This window comes from Ambystoma mexicanum, chromosome 3q (assembly GCF_040938575.1).
Source record: "Ambystoma mexicanum isolate Mex_15411 chromosome 3q, UKY_AmexF1_1, whole genome shotgun sequence".
NCBI classification, from domain to species: Eukaryota; Metazoa; Chordata; class Amphibia; order Caudata; family Ambystomatidae; genus Ambystoma; species Ambystoma mexicanum.
Genome location: NC_090926.1, coordinates 1,073,011,239 through 1,073,036,991, shown reverse-complemented (window position 1 = coordinate 1,073,036,991; position 25,753 = coordinate 1,073,011,239). Strand labels below are relative to the sequence as shown.

The 25,753-nt window shown below is 48.8% G+C and overlaps 1 protein-coding gene across 2 annotated transcripts in view; it reads right to left on the bottom strand.

Moving 5' to 3' along the window:
* GPS1 (G protein pathway suppressor 1) overlaps window positions 1-25,753 on the bottom strand; it is a 559,228-nt gene that overhangs the window by 205,280 nt on the left and 328,195 nt on the right. For both annotated transcript variants that reach the window (XM_069655322.1, XM_069655320.1), the window contains exon 10: window positions 227-321. In XM_069655322.1, coding sequence (XP_069511423.1) covers window positions 227-321 — 95 coding nt within the window. The remainder of the gene's footprint in view (window positions 1-226; window positions 322-25,753) is intronic.

Genomic DNA, 25,753 nt, shown 5'->3' with positions numbered 1-25,753 from the left:
AGAAATGCAGTGTTACTCTTGAATTGCGTTTGTTGTTTTTATATTAGCATTTATAAATGTAATGAATTCATGTCTTTAACAAATGTATTTATGATAAATAATTGTGTAAGGTTTCCTTTTTAAACAAAAACACAAATTAAAAAAAGAAAACCAAATACGCGTTAGAGACAGAAACATTATCACCAGAGCCCAAAATGCCCACCCCATTGCCCTGTCCACCACCGACCTGCTGGAGATGACATTGCGTTGTAGCTCTTGGCGATCAAATGTTGCAAGAGCACAGAGACCACCATACACAGCAACATTATTGGAAGACAGGAGCTGTAGAAGAAAATACATTATTTACAAATGAGCTAAATTTCTTCTAGCCTTTACAGTCATGATAGAAATTATGTGAGAATTGTTAGGCAAGATCGTATGTAGTAACCCTGCGGGAGACTACACCAGCCTTGTTCTCTTAGTAATAGGTAGCCAACCTATTGGTATAGGTCTGTACCACACAAGTCGGTAGAGTGACTGAGCAGCCAGATCCATCTCAAGAGGGGTAAATGTGAGCTGTAGGAATCGAACACCGAGATACACAATTACAAGTATCCAAATAATTCTTATACTCAAGGTTTTCTAGAAAAATAATTATTTCTTTAACGGTTGGTTTTAAATAAGCCTTGTTTAGAAAGGGCAATATGCAACAATAAAAATACACTTCACAAAACTTCCTCAGATTTAAGTTAAGCAAATAGATACCCTTCTGGGATGTCACACACACACACTTCCTGCACGCTGAGGTGACTTCAATTACTAGGACACTGTGGACATTGATATATCACTTTAGACACTTAATGCAATACTGAGGTTGTGGAAAAGGAAAAGGTTAAGGAAAAAGATTAACGGGTTCTCAAAACATGTGAATACTTTACAATCTTCCAATGAAGTCTAGGTTAGACCTTTCCCAGCAATACATGTTAAACCCAAGCACCACCTATGAGGGACAGTTAAAACGCAAGTCAATGCGTCAGAAGAGTCTGCAGGGAGCCAGGACAACCAAAGTCAATTGAAACAATGTGTATGGAGCTGAGGCACTTCTTCAGATAGCACAACAGACTTACACAATGTTATTTAGAGAGTTTGTAGAAAAATATAATCACTATTGGGCCACAAGCTATTAGGCTTGTGAAAGACAAAGCTGCAAGCAACTCTGCAAAATGCAACTACTGCAAGTCTCCAGTGAGAACTAATAAGCTACAGACAAAAGAGGTAAGTACCCCTTCAGTAAAGACAGTACCTTAGGTTGGAAGAAGAGGATCCAACTGGCTTCTGTTATGGTCGCAGACCTGCAGTTGCTGGGTTCCTGGGCCTCAGTCGTGGGGACGAGAGGGAGGACATTTGGAGGACTCCTGCCCTGCAGTGCGAAGGTCGTCGGCGGCTACGGGCTCTTTCCAAATCAGCTGCAATTTGCTGTTTCAGCTACCGGCAAATAGCACCACTGCGGTTCTTGGACAATTAATGGGCTCCCCTTGTTTCTGGGGTCCAGCCCTCTGTTAAGGTGGCTCAGGCTTGGGTCGTCCTGCTTTGGGAGGGTCCTCAGGATCTTCCTGGAGCTTTGGTCCTGCTTATAGACTATGCTTTTCTGGTATTCCTGACCCCTGGCAGTCGGTTCCAACAGCAGCAAGAAAGTGCAGCGAGAGGGGTTCCAGCAAAGATCGTCTTGGGGTCAGTTGGTCCCACCAACCCAAGGAAAGAAGTTGTCCGTTCCGGGCTTCTCTAATCGATACGAAGTTGAAGCTTCAGCACTGCAGCAGGGCTTCACAGGGCAATTTAACGGCCCAGGAGGGTACAGCAAGCTTCTCTTCCAAGTTCTTTCGTCAGATGTTTCTTCCAGTGGTCGACTCTGCCTTCTGTTCAAGAGACCTCGCCTTTTATGCAGGTTTCTCCCATTCATGCACAGCCTAGCTGTCACTCACACAGCAGTGTGCCTGTCCTCCAAGGGCAGCCGGCCAGCCAATCATGAATGGGTGCATTCAGGTAACCAAGGAGGCTCCTCCCTTGCTTCCTGCCCTGCCAGACACACTGGAGCCAGAGGCGGGTTTCAGCACAGAAGCCTGCCAAAGGCAAAATGAACAAAGGGGTAAACCTGGTTTGGCGTGCAGAGTAAAACCCAAGACCGACCTCACAAGCAAGAAATGGCGAAAAAAAGAAGACCAGGGCCATTTTGACAAATGGGAGGATTCAGCCTGCGGTAAAAATGCACAATGGTAGGATAATGAAACCACCGGCACCAGCAATTAAAGGTAGTGAGGGTAACATATAAATTGTTAGATGAGTAAGTAGAAAAAGGGGCTGCTAGTAACCCCCAGTACTTCCATATAAGATGGGGTGTACTGGATCTACATAGGAAAAACAGGTACGTAAAGTCAATTTCACTGCACTACTCTTGGGAACACTTATGAGAAATCCAAAGGACTTTTCTATGACACTGCACTGAAGGTGCTGTGTGTCACAACACAAAAAGTAGATGCCGATGGAGTTTGTCAGACTTCAAAACCAAGAGAAACACAGAGTCCAGATCAGATCAAAAATACATGCGAGAGTGAGAAAAAGGTCTGATTCACTCCAGGATAATAATTAAAAATCCTAAAGTCTAGCAAAATAGCTGGGGGTCTCTAAGGTTGAAGGGGATTAGCACAGAAATGAGAATTCTGCCCATCAAGGATCTGTCCAGATATCATCTATGTGCCAATTGCTTTGGCCTCGCTTTTAATTGACGTAGTGATTATCCAGAATGGTCTGCCCCGATCTAAAAGGAAGGATGTGTTCTGAAACTCAGTCCGCAGAGCAGGTGGATTCTCAGCAGATAAATGACGGGCCATTTCAGTGCCTGATGCATCTTAAACTGCTCTGGTTTCCAAGAGGAAGAGGTATTTTCATATCGAGTGATAACAGCCCATCAGGCCACAGAGGTCATTAGGGAAAACAACTTCTGCATACCCAAGAGGCAGTATCACTTTAGAGTACTTGTGAAGCTTTCAGTCAGATGAGACAAATGTGAATCTTCTTCCCTGTAGTAGCAGGTCTTCAGGAAGGGTATCCAATCCCAGATTCAAATGCTTACAATATACACTACACACACAAGGCAGGACTCGTGAACTCTTTTTCATGCTAACTTGGGGCCAGGACCCAACACATATAGGTAAGGGTGAGGCAGAAGGGAACTAGACATTTTAACCCATATTTAAAATAATGTAATAATCTCTAATGACAACATCAACACTCCACATTAATTCTGGCCACCTAGGGCACAGTGCTAAACATAATAGCAACACACACATGATAATTAAACATAGTGATCAAGGGCAATAAACATTTCAGAACTGCTGCCAAAATACCACAAATTCAAGATACACATTAGAAATAGCTACCTTTGCAATATATGATATGGCATTTATAACACGCCTATACACAAGTGTTTCAAGGTGCAAGAATACACTTCAGCTATAAATATTTAGTGTCAAGAAAAATACATACATTGCAATAATGCATTTACAATATGAGTGAATGTATTAACTGCATTAATTCAAGTATATTTACCATTCTCCATCAATTGACTGTTTTACTGCACATATTTGTTTATTATGGATTTATTTCAATTTTACTTCCTTCTTGATATAGCTTGCATGTAAGCACTTTACTTTTTTAACAATTGTTGTTCTTTCTTTCTGTTGTGTGGTCTGACCACTAGACACTTTCATTGTTGCACCGTCCACTATATAATTTCATTAACTATATTACCCATGCTTTCTATAGCCATGTTTCGAATCTATTCGATTTAGTGGTTTCAAACTCTCCAGCTTTTAACATTTTTTTGTCATCATGCCCCTTATTCAATTTCACTTTGGACATGGTCTTAGCTCCTTGGTAATACCATACTTAACGTATCATATATCCTAATATTCTGATTAACCCATTTTTCTAGTCCTACCCGATAAGAAACTGCCATTTCCTCAAAGTTAAAACCTTCTTAATATCCGTTTGGCAGCTGCTCATGCTCACTTCATCCACAATTTTATTTCGGATTAAATTGCAACATCATGGTTGATCAAAGAACCATGACTTAATGATGCCACTGGCCCTTAGAAGCTAAACCTTCCCGCATCATGTTAGTCACTTAATCATCTAGACTGGCCAGATTTAAAAAAAAGGAGGTGGTCTTGACATTATTTAAGAACCGCCTCAACCTGCACCAAATAAATTGTACCGAAATATATTCTCTCGTACATTATGAGGTACATTAAGCCTCATCTACAGATGTTAGTGCTTTCACCTTATTTTATCAATCACCATAATCCTCAAAAAAGTGATTGCACAGATAAATTATCCAACTATTTGTTATCCATCTCTACTCTTGCAAATATATAAATGGTTAAGGAGACTTCAATATCTGCACAGATGACCCTTGAGACACAAATGCTTCCCATTTACTAAATTGTGTGGAAATAGGTTGTACCTTACTGAATATTTTTTTTATTTTATTGGTCCTAGTGTTTCCAGGCGCCACAAGACAAGGAGGAGGAGGAGCGGTGGGTGGATATGGTTACTTACCTGCAACTGTTGTTCTCCAGAATGGGTCTGGCATGGATTCACATGCTCATGAATATTCCCTGTCGCCAGGCTGGGACTCCTCGGTAAAAGAAAGAAAGTGTTTCAGTTTTGTTTCTGAACTGTCTTTCTCCTATAAACCAATCCCTGAGCTTTGGGTCATACTGCCCCAGCCAATGACTGCCCTCTACCTAAGCACCTCGCCAGGAAGCCATCTTCAGATTTGGTAGCACGTAAAGTGGCAGTAAGACCAAGAGAAGAGCCGCAGAGGGATAGGCGGGAGGGTTTGCGTGTGAATCCATGCAAGACCCATGCTGGAGAACAACAGTTAAGGCTAAGTAACTTGGTTCCTTCTCCAGCATGGTGTCTGGCATCGATTCACATGCTCATGAATAAAGAATACATAGCAGTTCACATGCACACCCATGGGAGGTGGCAAGGCTCAACAGAAGCAATCTCTTACCTCCTCACAAGGCTCACCTCCAAGCGAACAGTTTCGCAGCACTGCTTGGCCGACTCAAGACTCCTCCCTGGAATCCCTGTCGAAGTAATAAAATCTCATGAAGGTGTGCGTCGACCTCCACGTAGCTGCCCTACAGATGTCCAGCAGGGGCATACCAGACAGAAACGCAGTCGTAGCAGCGACCGCTCTGGTAGAATAGGCTCTAGGATGGTCAGGCTACGGTCGGTTTGCCAACCGGTGACAATGGGTGATACAGCCGGAGAGCCACCTACAAATGAAAGCCTTGGACAGGGCCTTCCCATGGTTCACAGCAACAAAGTCACAAAAAGCTGAAAGGTTTTTCAGAAACTCTTTCTGCGGGCCACATTAAACTTAAGCGCTCAAGCCACATCCAGCGAGTGCAAAGTCCTTTCAGCCGGAAAAAACACAGGTAACACCAAGGGCTTGTTAAGAAGTCTGACGGCACCTTTGGCATGAAAGAGGGGTGCATCCGCAGCACCACCCTTGTATCGTGCAAAGTCAAGTAAGGTGGTTTGCAGGATGTTAGGAAGAATTCTCATAAATGTGCCAATTCTTCCCACCTTAGAGCCCTCCAGCTCTTTTGCTATACTTTGGGACTTTGAACTTTCCAATTCAATGTGTTTTCTGTGTTTGTTTCTTTTTGAATTATGGAGTCTGATCAACTCCATAGGCATCATCTTTGGATGCCGTTGCATCTCTGTGTCCATCTTGACGGCCTGGAGGGATTCGTCCACAGCCCTCCTGAACAGGTTGTCCCTGTCAAAGGGCATGTCCAAGACCCTCGTCTGGACCTCCAGTCTAAAGTTGTTGGCCTTGAGCCAGCCACGAAAGGCGAAGGCAGACGCTGTTTCCCATCTGGTGGAAACCCGTGTCCGCAATGTCCAGGGCCACCGTGATGGCGTAGACCGACGCCACCTCGCCTTCTCGAAGGATCTCCAGAGCCTCTACCCACTTGTCATTGGGGAGGAAGTCCAGTAGCAGAGCCAGCTTAAACCACAGCTCCTGGTCGTATCTGGCCACGATGGCGAGAGTGTTGGCAGACTTCACCATCGTCGCCGCCGAGTAGATAACCTTTCTACCCATAGAATCCAATTTCTTCCCCTCATTGTCTGGAGGGGAGGAAGAAGAAGGCGCCAAACTCAATGATTTCTTCCTGGTGGCCGCCGAGACCACAGAGTCCGTCGACAGTTGAGACCATAGGCACTTGGGTGCAGAGTCCGGCACCCTGTACTTTTTCTCTAGCCGGTTTCTCTTCGGTGGGGCTGTCGAAGGGTTCTTCATCAGAGCCAGCCCTTCATCCCAAATATCGTCCAGGAATGGGACCGAAAGGATGGTCTTCCTCTTCGCCTCCCGCCGCTGATCTAAGAAGCCTTCCTTCTTCTTTTCTTTCGGTTGGAAAAGCTCTGATGCTTGGGCGATCATTGCATGAAAGGATCCTACTTCGTCCGGCGGGGAGGCCCTGGGAGGAGGCGACGGGAGGTCCCCCATTCCGCCGTCATCCATGCCCGTTGTTGCTGTGTCTGACTCTGTCTTCCTAGGGGGAGAGGGTGGCATGGAGGTGTGAGATGCCGCCTCCTCTTCTTTGCCAGTGGTTGGTGTCAACATGGTGGCCAGAGCTGGTGCTGCGGGTGGAGCGGGCAGCTGCGCCGTTGCCATCCTTCTCTGTATCTCTGATACCAGCGTGTGGACGGTCGAAAGGATGTCCAGTGAAAGATCTTTCGGCAGTACCTGGGATGTAGGCGTGCTGGGCCCAAGGCCCTCGTCGTCTCTGGACCCTTCGTCAACCACTCCATAGATGTTAATTCCGTTGTTGTCGCCCCCATCCTGGGGTGATTTCCCCGATGTTCCCATCGTCGTCGTCCCCACGGTGTGGATGGAAAGGATCCCATCTTCATCGGACAAAGAAATGCCTGTTCCTTGGAGGCCTTCACCGCCACCCGCCCCTTTCTTCGGGTCCTGAGGGATCATTCTCGGGCTGAGGTCCGACATCCTCTTCTCTGGGGTCTTCTCAAATGGCTTGCTCGAAGCCTCACTCCTGGGAGGTAGACACACCCTGGCCGCCGTCGGGGTACCCAGGGCCGGGTCCACCCCTACGGCATTCGAGAGTGACGCCACCACCAACTCGATGGAGGGTGACAATTTGGCCTGGTGCACCTGGGTCTTAGCCTGCTTGGCCTTCTCCTTCACGGCCGGGTCGGACACATTTTTTTTGTACTTTGGCCTTCTCCTTCACGTGTAGGCCGGACACCGCACCCTGCTTGGCCATGGCCTGTTTGGCCTTCTCCGGAGTCTCTCTCAGCTTCCCCGGGGTAGCTGAATTCCTCTTGGATGAAGAACCAGAGTGGTGACTGGAGATCAATGCAGATGGGGATGACAATCGCACCCCGACCGTCGCAGGACAGGTACCAGAGGCGTCCCTGACGGAAGCAGGCTCGCAGTGGTTGTTTTTTTGTTGGACCCCCATGGGTTGGGCGCCCTCAAAGGACTTAGAAGCCTGCTCAGATTTGCCGGATCCGGGAGAGGCATGCCCCTGGGCACCACCCGGGGCAGAGGCCTTGGCCTGCAGCCACAACTCCAACCGTTGGTGTCGATCCTTCATCGTGCTATTCGTGAAGCCACGGCAAATCACACAATTTTCTTCTTTATGCGTCGGGTGCAGGCAGTACAGACACTAGGAATGTTTGTCGTCCATGTGCATATTCCGCAAACCGCAGCCAGAGCAAAGCTTGAAGAGGCAAGCGCCTTCCTTCTCGTCCAACATGATCCACGTGGTGTAGCCCAGAACAACTTCTGGAAACATCCAAGAAGAACACTCGATGAAATCAGCCTTTGAGGGGCACTGAAAAGAGCCAAAAAATTGATCCCCGTTAGTCGGAAGGATAATCGATGGAGCACACTGGCTCAATTGACCGAAACATTTAGTTTTCCTAACAAAAAGTGAAAGACCGCGGAAATGCTCGAAGAGCGAAAAGCAAGGACTCCCAACACTTGAATGTGCGGTAAAAATATGAAGATGGCTGCCTGGGGAGAGGCTTGGGTAGAGGGCAGTCATTGGCTGGGGCAGTATGACCCAGAGCTCAGTGATTGGTTTATAGGAGAAAGACAGTTCAGAAACAAAACTGAAACACTTTTTTTCTTTGACCGAGGTGTCCCAGCCTGACGACGGGGAATATTCATGAGCATGTGAATCCATGCCAGACCCATGCTGGAGAACAACAGTTGCAGGTAAGTAACCATATCCACCCACCGCTGCTCCTCATCCTCCTTGTCTTGTGGCACCTGGAAACCGTAGTGACTAACTTAGTCCCCTTTCCTCCATACTGCATGGGCGTCCAAAGGGACAGGAGACCAAACTTTTTCACCAAAAATAACCTTTCCTTTTAAATTTAGACACGTGATGGGTGCGGCCCTGGGAGCATGCGCTGCACTGACTCTGCCCTCCGGCACCACACCTCAGTCCCCATAGATGCGTTGACAATAGTTTAACATTGCCTAATGACACCAGTTTTATTAGGGGGGAGGATGGTGGGACGTATGGAAGAAAGGGGACTATGGACAAAGAGTATGTTAGTCACTACTGGGAGTAACTTATAATAACTCCCATCCCCTTTCCTCAATACTGCATGGGCAATTACAACTGAGTGTAGCCTCAGGGTGTAGAGGAGACCCTCCTTAAGCAAACCATTTTTTAACAACCGCCTGTCCGAATGATGCTATGATCTGGAGCCGACATCCAAAGAGTAGTGCTTGCAGAAAGCCAAAGGGGTGGCCCATATGGCCGCCCTGCTTATGACTTTCCAGGGGACATGCCACTGGAATGCGATGGCCGTTGCCTTGGCTCTGCCTAATGACACCAGTTTTATTAGGGGGGAGGATGGTGGGACGTATGGAAGAAAGGGGACTATGGACAAAGAGTATGTTAGTCACTACTGGGAGTAACTTATAATAACTCCCATCCCCTTTCCTCAATACTGCATGGGCAATTACAACTGAGTGTAGCCTCAGGGTGTAGAGGAGACCCTCCTTAAGCAAACCATTTTTTAACAACCGCCTGTCCGAATGATGCTATGATCTGGAGCCGACATCCAAAGAGTAGTGCTTGCAGAAAGCCAAAGGGGTGGCCCATATGGCCGCCCTGCTTATGACTTTCCAGGGGACATGCCACTGGAATGCGATGGCCGTTGCCTTGGCTCTGACCGCTGGGCGTGCATTTTGGCCAGCAGTGGCCCATACTGTCCCTCGTAAGCTTCTTTGATGGCCGCGACCATGCAATGGGCTATGGAGGCCTTGGAGGCCCAATATACTGGACTTCCTCCACCGCCGAATTCATCACAAGAATATTGCATATATACATTCTTTTGTTTTATGATGGCCGTTATGATGAACTTTTTCTGTTTATTTACATTCAAATGTTAACCAGAAGTTTCTGGATCAAATGATCTTGGTTTACCTTGCTTTATATGTACAACTTTATTACATTATTGAAAAAATGTAAACATTGTCTTGACTGATTTTGCAGCTTTAATGGTGTGCAGGCGGCGATGGGAGTGTCTTTAGAAATAGACACTTTTTTCATGTTCATGTTTTGCACAAGCTCCGTGTCAGGGCTTGTATTCCTCCCCAGCACCCAGAACACTTTACGTTTATATTAAGTATTCAGTAGACGTTTTTTACTTTGGTGTGCACCTATTGAACTCTACTTTGTTTAGGTCTATGTAGTCTGCACATCCCGCAGGTGGGTTCACAACTTGCGCCAACACATCCTTAAGTTCCCCACGTAGCCCTCGATAGAGGAGTGTAGTCCTTTTCTCTTCTGGCCAGTTGGTTTGGGCTACGAGATGATTGAAAGCTGCAATGTAGGTTAATAGATTTTGATTTGCCTGTCTGAGTGACAGTAGCTCGTTGTCCAGGGCTTGTCCCTGAGCAGGTCGGGCAAACAATTTCTCCATCTCGTGTGGGAAACCCCCAAAGTTCCGAAGCAAAGGATCATCTTGGGTTACTAATGGTAATGACCAGTCCGCCGAATTACCACCTAGATATGAGAGTACAAATGCCACTTTGGCTTGATCATTAGATAAGGCTCCCGGCCTGAACAAGAAATGTAGGCGACATTGGTGCATGAATATGTCAAATTTGTTTGGGTCGCAATTGAAGCGTTCGGGCAGAGCTAAAGGCACTGCCCTTGGAAGGACTACCTGAACCGGTGCGGAATGTTGTGGCGGAGCAGCGTGGCTTATCCCAGGCAAGGGAACCTGTCCTGCTTGTGCCTGTAGCACCTGTCTTGCTATATCGTCGGTTCTTTCCAGAGTTGTGATAAGATCCCGCCTTAATGCACTGGTCTCTTGTCGTGAGGCATGTAGTTTAGCCCGTAATTCCCCTAGTAGTTGAGCCAACAGATCTGTCTCAGAAGTTTCCATAATGCCCAGGCAGAGAGTTGTTGAGGCTTTGCGTTCTGTTACGCTCACCTGGTCTCTGCGGAGGCATTGGGTCCCGGTTGTAGCCTTCCTTGGAGTTAGATCACCCCCTTCTGGTTTTGTACCCTGCGGATCAGCTGTGGGCGGCGACAATCGTTGGTGACTGTGGTATCTCACAAACCCTTCGACCCAAGGTGCGATATCTGTGGGCACATACCGGCCCATAAGGCTCACCTGGTAAGTGTGAATGATGAGATCTCAGTCCTTCTACTTCTGGCAGGGGCGCTTGTTGATGGGATCTAGGTCCTTCACTGATTCCTGAGTAATAGTCCAGTCCAGCTGCGACTAAGCCCCTCCTTTTGCTTTCGCTCAATGTCTTGATGTTAATGCTCTCAATGTTGTTTTTCACTGAATAACGTTCCTCTGTTTTCTCCCAAATAGATGGAAATGCGGCCTAACAACGGCTGTGGAGGTGCGGAACGCAGCCGAGTGGTAGATGGATGCGACTGCGATGTCCGGCAGCAGGTGAGTGTTGGTTTTAGGGAAGACGGAAGGTTTAATGGCAGCGTGCCCTTAACGTAATGTCTGTCAAGTGTCTAACCTTGTCTTTTGCCTTTCTTCTGCAGGTGCTGCGAGTTCGGATGGAGTGCGTCGTGCCGCAGTGCCCAGACGATGCGGTCTGCGTCCTGAGATGTTGGCAAGTGAGTCGCGTTGCCAAGAAGATGTCTGCGTTCCGAGATGTTTGCAGGTGAGCCGCGGTGCCAGGAAGAAGCGTACTGAGAGCAGGATCCTCCAGATGGTAAGTACGGATGTAGATGGCAGGATCTCTCCAGGTAAGTTGAATCACAGGCAACGGTGAGCGTTACGCTGAACAGAGGTGCAGAATAACGCGGAGCGTATGTCTTGGGGTTGGGCTGGCTTTTATAGCTGAGCTCTTAAGGCCATGCTCCCTAGCTCAGTCATGCTTGCCACACCCTGCCACTCCTAGAAGTTGCAGATGCAGATGGAAGCCACAGCCGGACTAGTTACACACAACTGAGTTCTTAAATGTATTCCTGCCCATAATAAAAGAGTTCTGTTCCATTCCAAAAAATGTCCTGTTTACATTCTTCCATGAGCCTGGTGCCAAAGGCGCCAGGACTGCGTCAATCCAGGCCCCCCCACGTATAAACGTCCCAAAGGGACGTGTGTGAACCATGATGCCCCCTGCTCCCTCCACTTGAGTGCCGCTCCTGGGCAAGTGGCCATGACACCAAGACTGATGCCCATCCCTTGCCAAGGAAAGATGAACTAGTGGATAAGCTGGGCTCAGCAAAATTTCTCAGTACTTTTGACCTGACAAGTGGTTATTGGCAGATTGCGATGACTAAACTGTCTAAGGAGAAGACAGCGAATTTCAACTCCAGAAGGCTTGTACCAGTTAAGGGTTATGGCCTTTGGCTTAAAGAATGCACCTGCCACATTCCAGAGAATGGTTAACCATGTTCTGAATGGGTTAGAGAAATTCTACATGGCATACTTGGATGACAGTGTTCAGCCCTACCTGGAAAGAACATCTTGACCACCTGGGACATGTGTTGCTGGCCCTTCAACCGGCCAATCTGACCATCAAAGCAAGTATATGCCAAGTTAGGCAGAGTAAAGTGGTCTACTTAGTTCATGAAGTAGGAGTAGGGGTGATAAAACCCTTACCCGGCAAAGTACAGGCTGTACAAGATTGGGCCATTCCAACTACTCAAGTAAGAGCCTTCTTAGGACTTACTGGTTATTAGAGGAACTTCATTGAGAACTATGGGACCGCAGCTACTCCCCTGAATACCATATCCTCTCCAAGGTACCCTAAAAAGGTGGAATGAGGACTGTGACAAAGCCTCCCAGGGCTGAAAGATGACCTGTGTAAAGCTCCAGTGCTGAGAACTCCAGATTAGACTCAGGACTTCCTAGTCCAAACTGACGCTTCCAACACAGATTTAGGAGCAGTCTTGAGCCAATTTGATAGCAAAGGCAGGGAGCACCCCATCTGCTTTATCAGTAGAAAATTTAAAAACACGGAATCCAGGTGGGCAACTATTGAACATCAATTTTTTTCTATTGTGTGGGCCCTGAGGAAATACAGACCATATGGCTACGGAACTACTTTCAAGATTCAAACTGACCACTTAAGGAGGCTGATGCAGATGAAAGGAGAAAACCCAAAATTGCTCAGGTGGTCCATAAGCCTACAGAGCTTTGACTTCACTATTGAGTACAGGTCAGATACCCAACATAAGAATGCTGATGGTCTCTCAAGAAAGTATGAACATTCCCTCTCCCTCAGCACTATTTGCTGGACTTCTGGACATTTTTCTTTTTTGAAAACATTGTAAGACACATTGTACAATGATAACAAGTTACCACAAGTGATAACACATTACTAAAAGTAGTAACAAAGTCACAAGACTAAGGGAAACAATGTTTCAGTACTGCCAGCCTTAAGGACATGTCAGTTTCACCATAAAAGATGAGCAAAAGACAGTGCAGTGAAGATTAAGGCTTCACTGCACTATAGAAAGTACAGGTCAGGATCAAAAATAAAAGCAACAAGTTTGGGGGTCCATTAAAATGGAACAAAAGGTGCAGTAAAGAGAAACTTTTCCTAACACTGAGTCCGTTTATAGGTCTCCTTTGTTAGTTGCTAACTTGCTGCTTCAGTAACTTTAGACACTGGAAGAAATCTGCAGGAAATCTTCAGTATTCGCTGTTTGCCAAGACTTCAAGCCCTCTCTGAACTGCCTTTAGCTAGGGTTGTATTTTTAGGCTTAAACGACTTGTCAGGCAAAGAAACCGCCTACAGAACCTTGAACTAAGCTCATTTTGCACTAAACACTCATTTTCCTCCCTTTAAGTGACTTTTCTATGTGTGTTTTCAGAGTAAATAGCGTATAACATGTTGAAAACCGCACGAGTGCGTAATTACCGAATATACGATAATCTTGCCTTTTCCCGTTCTAACGTTGCTACAAATGTAACCGTGAACAAATGCAAAAGTGAAAGTTCCCTTTGAAGTGTATTATCTAATAATCCTAATTGTTCTACCGTTACCGCCTGAAGTATTTAAAGTGATTCTGATTTAAATATAATAAATATATATCTTTTACATAAACATATGTGTAAGTGCTTCTTTGTTGTGCCTGGCTAACTAAGATTCGGAGTACTTCCCTACAGCACACGTCTTCCTCTTAAAATAAGCCTGACTGCTCTGCCACAGTGCCAAGGTCCTGACTTATAATAAGAGTTGGGGATCTACAAACCACTGGGATAGCTTACTAAAGTAGTTAGGCAAGATTTGGAGCAGTACCCTTTGGGTGCACTACAACAACCTTGGCCTCCTGGCAATAGGAACCCAACCTTTGGAATAAGTATGTACTACACAGGTTGGTAGTGTGGTTGAGCAGGCAGGCATATCTCAAGAGGGGTCAATGTGAGCAGTAGGGTGGTTACACAGAGATTCACAGTGACAAGTATCCAAATAAACTCTTACACACAAGGTTTCTTGATTAAACAATTATTAGTTTATTTAACAGTCAGTTTGAATAAGCCTTCTTCAGAAGGGGCAATGTAATAGTAACACACAAATAGTATCTCTAAATCAGCAAGTACCCATTTGGGATGGCACACAGTAACTTCTTACACCCTCAGGTGACTTAAATAGCTAGGACACTGTGGACATTAATATATCACTGGTAGATTTAGATCAATACTGAGATGGGTGTTCAGTAAAGAGGTTTCAGAATAAAACAAGAGCTCACACAAACATTCTGAAGCAGGTAAGTACTTTTGAACCCCCCCAATGCAAAGGAAGTTAACCCTTTCCTTGCTTCTGGGGTCCAGCACTCTGTTGAGGTGGCTCAGGCTTGGTCAGTCCTGCATCAGGGAAGTCCGGAGGATCTTCCTATCGCTCGGGTCTGACTTAAAAGTGATGCACTCGATTGGGTGTCCCTCTCCCTGGCACTTTGATTCCAGCAGCAGTGGAAGTACAGCCAGCTTCGAGAGGATGTCCAAATGAGTTGAGTTTGGAGTGGATTGGTCCCCTCCAACTCAAGGGGAGAAATCGTCCTTGCAGGGCTTCTCTAGTCGAGGCGAATTCGGAGCTTCAGCACAGCAGCAGAGCTTCACCGGGCAAACCAGCGGTCCAGGAGTTGCTACAGGCGTCTCTTCCAAGTTCTTCTTCGGATTCCTTTGTCCAGTGCTCGACTCTGCCTTCCAAGCCTAAAAGCCTCACCTTTTATGCAGGTTTCTCCCATTCATTCCAGCCTAGCTGTCAATCACACAGCAGGGTGTCTGTCCTTGCTGGACAGCCAGCCGGCCAATCACCTTTGGGTGCATTCCTGTAACCAAGGGGATTAAGCATAGGGAGTTTCGGGCACCTCCATCATTTCCTGTCCCTGCCAGACATACTGGAGCCAGAGGCGGGCTTCACTAGTGAATCCTGCCAAAGACAAAACGAACAAAGGGACTAAACCTGGTTGGCATGCAGAGTAAATCTCAAAAAGGACTTTTCCAACAAGAAATGGCAAAAAAAGAAGAATGGGGCCATTTTGACAAAATGGGCACCCATGGGTTCTTTACTGCAGCTGCGAACGTAACCCACAGTAAAAACTCTCAATGGTAGTTAAAAGTAAACCATTGCCACCAGCCCTTAATTGTAGATAGGCTAACAAAAAAATGTCACATGAGAAACTAGACAAAGGTGATACTAAGTAACCCCTCCAGCACCCTATTGTAAGATAGTGTGTGCTGGGTCTAGAAAGTTACAAATGCAAGTAAAGTCAATTTCACTTTACTGCTCTTGGAAACAGAAGTTTATCCAAGCGAAGGTATTTAAACCTTTGGGAAATCTGAAAGAATTCCCAGTGTCACTGCACTGAAGGTGCTATGTATCACAATGTAAAAAGATGATGCCTAAGGAGTTTGTTAGGCTCCATAACCAAAGGAAACACAGAGTTAAAATCACAGTAAAATACATGAGAGATTGGGAAAAAGGTCTCACTCTCTCAAGGTTAAAAATTAAAAAGGCCTAGAGTCCAGTAAAAGTGCTGGGGGTCTCTAAGGTAGAGAGGAATTAGCACATTTCTGGGAATTCTCCCTGACTTAAGTCTTACTGCAAGTAGGACATTAGGAAAACTCCCCTAACAGACTCCATTAAACAGTAAGAAACACAGAAATCCTAGTCAGAACAACCACATGAGAGAGTGAGAAAAAAGTCGCACTCACTCAGGAGTAAAAATTAAAAAGCCCTTGTTAGGGAGAATACTCATTTCTCTGCTAATTCCCTTCAACCTTACAGACCCCCAGCTCATTTGCTGGACTTTAGGTTTTTACATTTTTTTCCTGGAGTGAGTGAGACGTTTTTATATCACTCATGTATTTTTGATCTGATTTGGACTCTGTTTCTTTGTTTTTGGAGTCTGACAAACTCCATAGGCATCTACCTTTTTGTATTGTGACACACAGCACCTTCAGTGCAGTGTCACAGAGAAGTCCCTTGGATTTCTCATAGGGTTTAAATACCTTCTCTTGGGTGAACTACTATTCCCAAGAGTAGTAAAGTGAAATTGACTTTACTTACCTGTTTTTCCTATGTAGGGTAAGTACACCCCATCTTATGTGTCAGTGCTGCAGGGTAAGCCCCTTTTCCTACTTACTCATGTAACATTTTTTTATGCTACCCTCACTACTTTTAATGGCTGGTGGCAGTGGTTTAATTTTCCTACCAGTGTGCGTTTCTACCGCAGGCTGAATCCTCAGCTGTAGTAGTGCACCCATAGGTGCCCATTCTATCAAAATAGTCTTGGTCTTCTTTTTTCTCCATTTCTTGCTTGTGGGGTCTTTCTTGAGTTTTACTCTGCGCCCCAAGCCAGGTTTAACCCTTTTGTTTGTTTCGCCTTTGGCGGGCTTCAGTGCTGAAACCCGCAACTGGCTCCAGTGTGTCTGGCAGGGCAGGAAGCGAGGGAGGTGCCCGAAACACCTGGTCCTTAGTCTCCTTGGTTACCTGAATGCAGCCCGTGGTGATTGGCTGGCTGGCTCTCCTTGCAGGACAGTCACCCTAATTTGCTAGTGACAGCTATGCTGTGCATGAATGGGAGAAACCTGCATAAAAGGCGAGGCTTCTCGAACCAAGGACCGAGTCTGCCACTGGACGAAACATCCGATGAAGGAAACTGGAAGAGAAGCTTGCTGCACTCTATTGGACCGTTGAACTGCCCAGTGAAGCCCTGCTGCAGTGCTGAATCTCCAACACCGAATCGACTAGAGAAACCCCGGAACGGACGACTTCTTCCCTTGGGTTGGTGGGACCAACTGACCCCAAGACGAACTTTGCTGGAGGACCTTCTCCAACTAGTTGTACTTCTTTTCTGCTGTAGGAACCGAGGGCCAGATGTCGAGATATCCATAGTCGATTGCATCGCCTTTAAGCCAGACCAGAGCTTCAGGAAGATCCTGAGGACCTTCCGGAAGCATGACGGCCCAAGCCCTAGTCACCTCACCAGAGTGCTGGACTGCAGAAGAAAGGGAAGCCTATCAAGTGTCCAATAACCGCGGTGATGCTATTTGCTGGTAGCTGAAACTGCAAAGTGCTGCTGATCTGAAGACAGCCTGTAGCCACCGCTGACCTTCAAACTGCAGTGCAGGAGTCCTCCAGACGTCCTCCATCTTGTCCCCATGACTGAGGCTCAGGAACCCAAGATCTGCAAAACTGCAACCAGAACAGAAGCCAGCTGGATTCTCTTCTTCAAAAATAAGGTACTGTCTTGACTAAGGGGCACTTCTCTCTTTTGTCTGTAGCTTGCTTGCTCTCACTGGAGACTTGCAGTAGTTGCTTTTTGCAGAGTTGATTCCAGCTCTGCCCTTCACAAGCCTAACAGCTTGTGGCCCAACAGTGATTCTTTTGCTACAAGCTCTCTAAAAAATTGCGCAAGACTTCTGTGCTATCTACAGAAGTGCCTCAGCTCCATAGACATTGTTCAAATTGACTTTGGCTGTCCTGACTTCCTGTAGACTCTTCTGGCCCATTGTCTTTGGTTCCAAATGTCCCCTCATAGGTGGTGCATACTTTACCTTGTATTTCTGGGAAAGATCTAATCTAGACTTCATTGGGAGATTGAAAAGTATTCACATGCTCTGAGAACCTGTTAACCTTTTTCCTTCCTTCCCTACCCTTTTCCTTTCCACAACCTCAGAATTGTATTAAGTGTAAAAAGTGATACATCAAACAGACTGTCCTAGAAACTGAAGTCACCTCAGCGTGTAGGAAGTGTGTGTGTGGCATTCCAAAAGGGTATCTACATGCTTATCTTAAATCTGAGGAAGTATTATGAAGTATATTTTTACTGTTGCATATTGCCCTTTTTAAAGAAGGCTTATTGAAAACTGTCCGTTAAATGAATAAATACATATTTTACTAGAAAACCTTGAGTATAAGTGTTATTAACAGGGGGCTGACATTTTCATCGTTGAAACTGCAGATTTCTGGTTTCGCAAACCATCAATCAGCGGTTTCAACAATGAAAATGTCAGCCCCCTGTTAATAAAGCAAATGGCGCATTGAAGGTTATCTCGTGGAATACTAGGGGGCACTCACATCTTTATTCAAATTGGCCAGTGGTAGAGATATTGCGAAATGCGCAGTGTATTCTACTAGAGGAGACTTGGCTTACCTTTAATCCGGTTCTCGATGGGTATCAGATTTATTGTCAAACTGCAAAATCCAGTGGGAGAGGTAGGCCCTGTTGAGGCCTAATGACTGCTCTAAAATCTGACCCTTCTATAACAGCATGTAAAATTCCTAATCTACCCTAAGGTATCCTGGCAGTAGAACTGGAGTGCCTGTCTAATGAGTTACGAGTTCACTTGAACATCTACTGTCATCAAGGAGTTGGTAAATTGGATGATTTCCTTGGTTTATAGTGATAATTTCGAAAACAATAATGTCGAAAGTCATCATTTCGAAAAGAAAATGTAGAAAAAAAAAAATGTCGAATTTTTCAATACGTTTTTACTCCCGGACCCTAAAATAAGGAACAAGTTACTTACCTGTAACTGTTGTTCTCCAGCATGGGTCTGGCATGGATTCACATGCTCATGAATATTCCCCGTCGTCAGGCTGGGAATCCTCGGTAAAGAAAAAACCAGTATCAGTTTCGTTTCTGATCTGTCTTTCGTAGTAATAACCAATCACTGGTCTCTGCGTCATACTGACCACAGCCAATGACTGCCCTCTACCTAAGCACCGCCTCTGGCAGCCATCTTCAGATTTGGAAGCACGTGAAGTGGCAGTATGACGAAGTGAAGAGCCGCAGAGGGGTAGGCGGGAGGGTTCGCATGTGAATCCATGCCAGACCCATGCTGGAGAACAACAGTTACAGGTAAGTAACTTGTTCCTTCTCCAGCATGGGGTCTGGCATGGATTCACATGCTCATGAATAAAGAATACATAGCAGTACACACATGTACAACCACGGGAGGTGGCAAAGGCTCAACATTAAGCATTGCATCAAACTCAACATTAAGCATCTTACCTCCTCACCAGGCTCACCTCAGGCGAACAGGTTGCGCAGCACTGCTTGGCCGACCCTGGACTCGTCCCTGGAATCCCGATCGACGCAGTAGAACTTCGTGAAGGTGTGCGTCGACCTCCACGTAGCAGCCCTGCATATGTCCAGCAGGGGCACACCAGAAAGGAACGCCGTGGTAGCTGCGATCGCACTGGTGGAATGGGCTCTCGGACGGCCGGGCAGCGGTCGGTTTGCCAACCGATGACAGTACATGATACAGCCGGAGAGCCATCTGGAAATGGAAGCCTTCGAGAGAGCCTTCCCCTGATTGACAGGTCCAAAGTTCACAAAGAGTTGTGACGTCTTCCGAAAACACTTCGTGCGGTCCACGTAGAACTTCAGCGCTCTAGCCACATCCAGCGAGTGCAAAGTCCTCTCAGCCGGCGACGAAGGCGACGGGAAGAATACAGGCAACACCAAGGGTTTGTTGAGATGGAAGTCCGACGGTACCTTGGGCATGAAGGAGGGGTGCGTCCTGAGCACTACCCTCGTGTCGTGAAAAGTCAAGTACGGGGCCTTGCAGGAAAGGGCCTGGATCTCTCCCACCCGTCGTGCGGAGGTGATGGCCACAAGAAACGCTGTTTTCCACGACAGAAACTTCAACGGGGCCGAGTGCAGAGGCTCGAACGGAGGTCCCATGAGCTTGGTCAGTACCACGTTGAGCTCCCACGCCGGGGCCGGAGCCTTCACCGGCGGGAACGATCTGAACAGTCCCTTCATGAACTCTTTCACCAGACGATGAGACCACAAGGACGTCCGTCCCGTGGTTCTGGTGTATCGGGAGATCGCAGCAAGATGAATCTTGATGGACGCGTGTGCCAGTCCAGCTTTAGCCAGCGTCAGCAGGTACGGCAGAACTTGGGGAGCCGTAATCCATAGAGGGTTAATCTTCTGTGCGTGGCACCAGACAGAAAACCTCTTCCATTTGTGTCCGTAGCATTTAAGAGTCGAGGACGCCCTGGCCTTTGCAAGAACCTCTCTGCAGTCGGCCGGTATGTCGTATCCTCCAAACTCTAGCGCTGCAGGAGCCAGGCCTGCAAGTTCAGCGATTTCGGGTCGTGGTGGAGGATGGCGCCTCCTTCCCTGGAGAGCAGATCCGCGTCCACCGGCAGCTTGATTGGCGGGGACGCTGACAAGTCCAGAAGGTCCGGGAACCATATCTGCCTCGGCCACGCAGGTGCGACGAGGATCATCCTGCACCGTGACCTCTTGAGCTGGTTGACGAGCCGGATTAGCAGTGGCAAAGGAGGGAACGCGTAGAGGAACAGGCCCTCCCAGGGGAACGAGAAAGCATCGCCCATGCTCCTCGCCTGGGGAAACCTGCTGGCGAACCTCCGGCACTTGGAGTTCGTCGCCGTCGCGAACAGGTCGATCTGGGGTGTGCCCCACCGTCGGAAGAGGCGATCCACTAGATCCTGCCGTAGTTCCCACTCGTGGCACGAGCGCAGCTCCCTGCTGAGTGAGTCGGCGATGGTGTTTCTTATCCCTGCCAGATGAAACGGCACCAGAAACATCCCTTGGGCGACTGCCCAATGCCACAGGTCCTGCGCCTCCTTGGATAGTGCTGGGGACCTGGTTCCGCCCTGTTTTCTGATGTAAAACATGGTGGTGGTGTTGTCGGTGAAGATCCTCACCACCTTGCCCTTGAGGGACGGAAGGAAGGACCTGAGGGCCCAAAACACTGCACGGAGCTCCAGGACATTGATATGTAAGGATTTCTCCGTCGGGAGCCAAAGGCCCCTTGCGTGCAGATTTTCGGTGTGCGCTCCCCACCCTTCCAGGGAGGCATCCGTGGTCACTGTCTCCTGGTGGGCTGGGGTCTGGAAGTCCATGCCCGCCGTCAGATGCGCGCGGGTGCCCCACCACCGGATCGCTCGTCGGAAACTCTCGTCGAGTGTGATCCTTTCCTCGAAGCTGCCCGTCGTTTGGATCCAGCGCGCGTCCAGGAACTCCTGCAACGGGCGCATCCAGAGCCTGCACATGGGAATGAGGTAGATGCAGGAAGACATCATTCCGAGGAGGGACTTGATGGACCTCACCTTGGCCGCGTCGGCCACCAACATCCGCTGCACCTTGCCCAGGATGGTCCTGGTCCTCTCCTCCGACGGGGAGGCCAGAAGGGACACTGTGTTGAGCCTCGCTCCCAGAAACAGAGTGTCTTGCGCGGGTACCAGGTGGGATTTGGCGTAGTTCACGGAGAATCCCAGGTCCGTGAGAAGTTGGACGGTCCTTGCCGTGTGAACCACGGCGAGCTCCCTTGTCTTGGCCCGGATGAGCCAGTCGTCCAGGTAGGGGTAGACGTGGATCCCTTCGTGGCGCAGCTGAGCCGCCACCGGTGCGAGGCACTTGGTGAACACCCTGGGTGCCGACCGTAGACCGAAGGGGAGGGCTTTGAACTGGTAATGCCGCCCTTGGACCACAAACCTGAGGAATTTTCGGTGCCCCTTCAAGATGGGAATATGGAAGTAGGCATCCTCCAAATCCAACGACGACAGGAAGTCTCCTTCCTCCAGCTGACCCAGGACGTGCTGGAGGGTGACCATCCGGAACTTTTGCGTCTTGATGAACTTGTTCAGACGTCGCAGGTCCAGGATGGGGCGCCATCCCCCCGTCTTCTTCTTCACGAGGAAGTATCTCGAGTAGACTCCGGAGCCCCGAAGCCTCTTTGGGACGAGTTCGATGGCGCCCTTCTTGAGCATCGCCTTCACCTCCAGGAGAAGTTGAGGGACGTGAAGTTCTTTCCTGGCCACAGGGGGGACGCGCGGACACTTTCTTTGAAACTCGAGCGCGTGGCCCCGGGCCAAGGCGTCCAGCACCCAACGGTCGGTGGAGATGGACTCCCACACGCTGACGAAGCTCGCCAGCCGGCCTCCCACCGGGGTGCTTCGGTGGGGGCCCGACCCCCCGGCCGGTTCAATCCTGCTTCGACGAGGCTTTAGCGCCTTGTCCTTGGCGACGACGGCGGGGTCCGCCAGGCTTGCCTCGTCCTCTGTAGGCCTCCTGAGATGACGAGCGGGCCGCTTGACGGTAGGAGGAGAAACCGCCGCCGGAACCTTTGGAGGCACCCTTGCCTCCGCTGCTCCGAAAGGGCGTCCGTCGCTGTTGCAGAACTCCAAGGGCCCGGGCCGTCTCGGTGTCCGCTTTAATGGCCTGAAGGGAATCGTCCACCGTCTTCCCAAACAGGTTGTTCCCATCGAAGGGCATGTCCAGGACTCTGGTCTGAACGTCTTGACGGAAGTCCGTAGCCTTGAGCCATCCACGCCGCCTAAGGCAAACGCCGTTGCCCAACTGGCGGAACCCAGTGTCGGAGATGTCCGTTGCAACGGTAATGGCGTGGTCCGAAGCCATCTCACCTTCCTGCAGGATCTCCAGGGCCTCTGCCCTCTTGTCGTCCGGCAAGAAGTCCAGCAGGGGAGCCAGTTTGTACCAGAGCTCCCTGTCGTATCGGGCCACGATAGCCAAGGCGTTGGCAGCTTTAATCGTCGTCGCTGCAGACGAGATGACTCTGCGTCCCATTGCGTCCAATTTCTTTCCCTCGCCGTCCGGTGGGGAAGTCGATGTGGAGGCCGCACCCCCCCCCGCTTTTTTCCTGGCCGCCGCGGAGACGACGGAGTCCGGAGTAGGCTGCGCCCGGAGGCACAGGGGGGCCGTGTCCGGGACCCGGTACTTTTTCTCGTACCGGTCTCTTCTAGCTGGCGTCGTGGACGGGTTCTTGAGGAGGGTGAGGCCCTCATCCCAAATGTCGTCCAATAGAGGCACCGCGAGGACCGTCTTCCTCTTGGCCTCGCGCCGCTGATCAAGGAAACCTTCCTTCTTCTTCTCCTCAGGGCAGAGTTGGAAAAGCTCGGATGCCCTGGCGATCATTGAGTGGAACGATCCAATCTCGTCGGGCGAAGAAGCCCTGGTGGGAGGCGACGACGGTACATCCTCGTCGTATACCTCGTCGCCCATACCCGTCGCTGGAAGGAGGGCTGGAAGGGGCGCAACGGCTGAAAAGGAGGTGGAGGGTGGATCCTTCTTTTCTTGGTAGGGGGAACACCAGAAGGTCCTGGTTCTGGGTCCCCCGACGGGAGAGGTTCCGTCGGCAACGGTAGTCTCGTCCTTATCTCAGAGCATAAGGACTGTATAGCCAACAAAATGGCCGCCGAGTTGTCTCGCGGCGCTGGCAGAGGGAAATCCGACGGGCGATCAGGGGCCCCGTCGGTACCCTCGACGATGTCGTCGTCACCTGCGTCGGGATCCATCCCGACGGGCCGGTCTTCTTCCACGCCGAGGCCGTGGCTTAAGACCTCGACCAGTTCCTCCTCCGAGGTTGAGGCCGAATCTACGACGACGCCCTGCCCCCCCTTTTTCTTCCCCACGGGGGATTTCACAGGGGTCCTATCGATGGGCACAAAAGAGGACTCCCTCCGAGGTGGCAGGGAGACTCTGAGCCCCGAGGTCGCCACCACTGGTGTAGCCTCCACAGGCTGAGCCAGGGCCGCCGCGACAGTTTCGATAGAGGGCTTGGCCGGATGGATTAAGGCCTTCACCACCTTAGGTGCGCTCACCGCCTTATCCTTGAGGGGGGGGACACTGCCTCGCTCCCCCTCCGCCTTCGAGCTCGACCGGGGCCTCTCCAGGAGCTTCGCCGGGTGCTCGGCCTTCCTCTTACCCGACCCAGAGCGTTGGCTCATGGTTGATGGTGCCGGGGAGGGTGCGCCCTGCCTGGCGCCCGTAGAGCCCGACCGTTCGGCGCTCCCGGTGCCAGCGGACTCGCGGTGCTTGGCCTTATGTTGGACCCCCGTCGCCGGGGCGTCCTCAAAGGTCTTAGAAGACTGCTCGGATTTCTTCCTTTTCTTCTCGCCGGACGGGCTCTTCCCTTCTAGCCAGTTGGCGAGACGTTGATGGCGGTCCTTCATGGTCCGCTCCGACATGTTGCCGCAAAACGCACAGTCCTTCTCCACGTGCGTCTTGTCCTCATGTAGGCAGTAAAGACAAAAAGAGTGTTCGTCCTCCTTGAAGACGTTCTGCAGCTGGCATCCAGGGCAGACCCTGAACAGCTTTCCGGGCGTCGAGCTTCCCTTCTCCTGGGCCATGGCCGGGCCTGAGAAACTTCTGGAGTCCTCCAAAAGCGTAGCTCGACGAAATCTTCACCCTTGAGGGGCGCAGACGAATCCGAAACGGGTCCCCGTTGATCGGATGGAGAGTCGGTGGAGCTTGAGGCTCTTTTGACCGAAAAAACAAAGTTTTTGAGAAAAAAACGTGAAAAAATAGCACTAACGCTCGAGAGCAATAGCACGAGGATCCCAACACATGAACGTGCGGTAAAAATCTGAAGATGGCTGCCAGAGGCGGTGCTTAGGTAGAGGGCAGTCATTGGCTGTGGTCAGTATGACGCAGAGACCAGTGATTGGTTATTACTACGAAAGAAAAATCAGAAACGAAACTGATACTGGTTTTTTCTTTACCGAGGATTCCCAGCCTGACGACGGGGAATATTCATGAGCATGTGAATCCATGCCAGACCCCATGCTGGAGAAATATATAATTTTAAAAAACAGAATTCGACATTTTTTTTTTCGGCATTTTTTTTTTTCGACATTTTTGTCATTCAACATTATTTTTTCGAAATTATGACTGACCACCGATTTCCTTCTATCCATCTCCAATCTTGTCTGTGACTGGAGGTCCCGAAATGGTGTCCGATGCGTTATTTTAGCGGGAGACCTGAACACTAAATGCTTTCCTGTTTAGGCTCAGGAGCAAGTTACACCTCGCCTTACGGATCTAGGTTCTAAACCTAAGAAATATCTCTACATTTATGATCCACAACTGGCACAAATTAAATCCTTGATGAGGCAAACACTATGAGATATAAAGTGCCAATCTATTGCTACCGACTTCAAATTTAACTTGGTGAAACTAGTTAAACAAAAATACAGACAATTCAGCAAACAACGGCGTGCAGCGTTACTCCAGCGTGACGCTGAGCTAGTTCTCCATCCTTGTCTAAAGAAGATTGCACACTTGTTTGGACGTTAATAAACGGCCTTGAAGTTTCTATATGTACCGCACAGATCAATGCAGTCTCAGAAGCGACATGGTCAGAGTATTTTTTGAACATATATGCTGCGGGCCTTGCTAAACCATTTGTTCACCCTTCAGAGCGATGTGGAATATCTGCAAATTCCGCACCCCTTACAATCACTAGGGAAAATGTTTATAATCGGATTCTAAAAAGTAAACTTTCAAGATCGGCTGGACCCTATGGATTGCCTAACGCTATTCTAAAATCTGAAACACGGCACTGGTGTAATGTCCTGACTATTCTTGTTCAAAGCGTAATATCATCTAAGACTTTCCCGACCCCCTGGCAAACAGCACATGTTGTACCAATCTTTAAAAAGGTTCTGAGATCTGAACCCTCCAATTATCGTCACTGCTCGACACGTATAGCAAGATCTTTTCTGCAATACTCATTCAACATCTGGAGAGTTTGGCTGCGTCATCTGCCAGAATATCGAAATACCAGACTGGATTTCAAAAAGGGTATTCTACATCGCTCAATGGCCTTATCCTTCGACACATCCAACAGTCTACCTGGGATACCCCCGATTCATGCACCTATGTTGCATCGATTGACCTAGCCACAGTCTTTGACTGCGTAGACTGCACAAGGTTGTGGA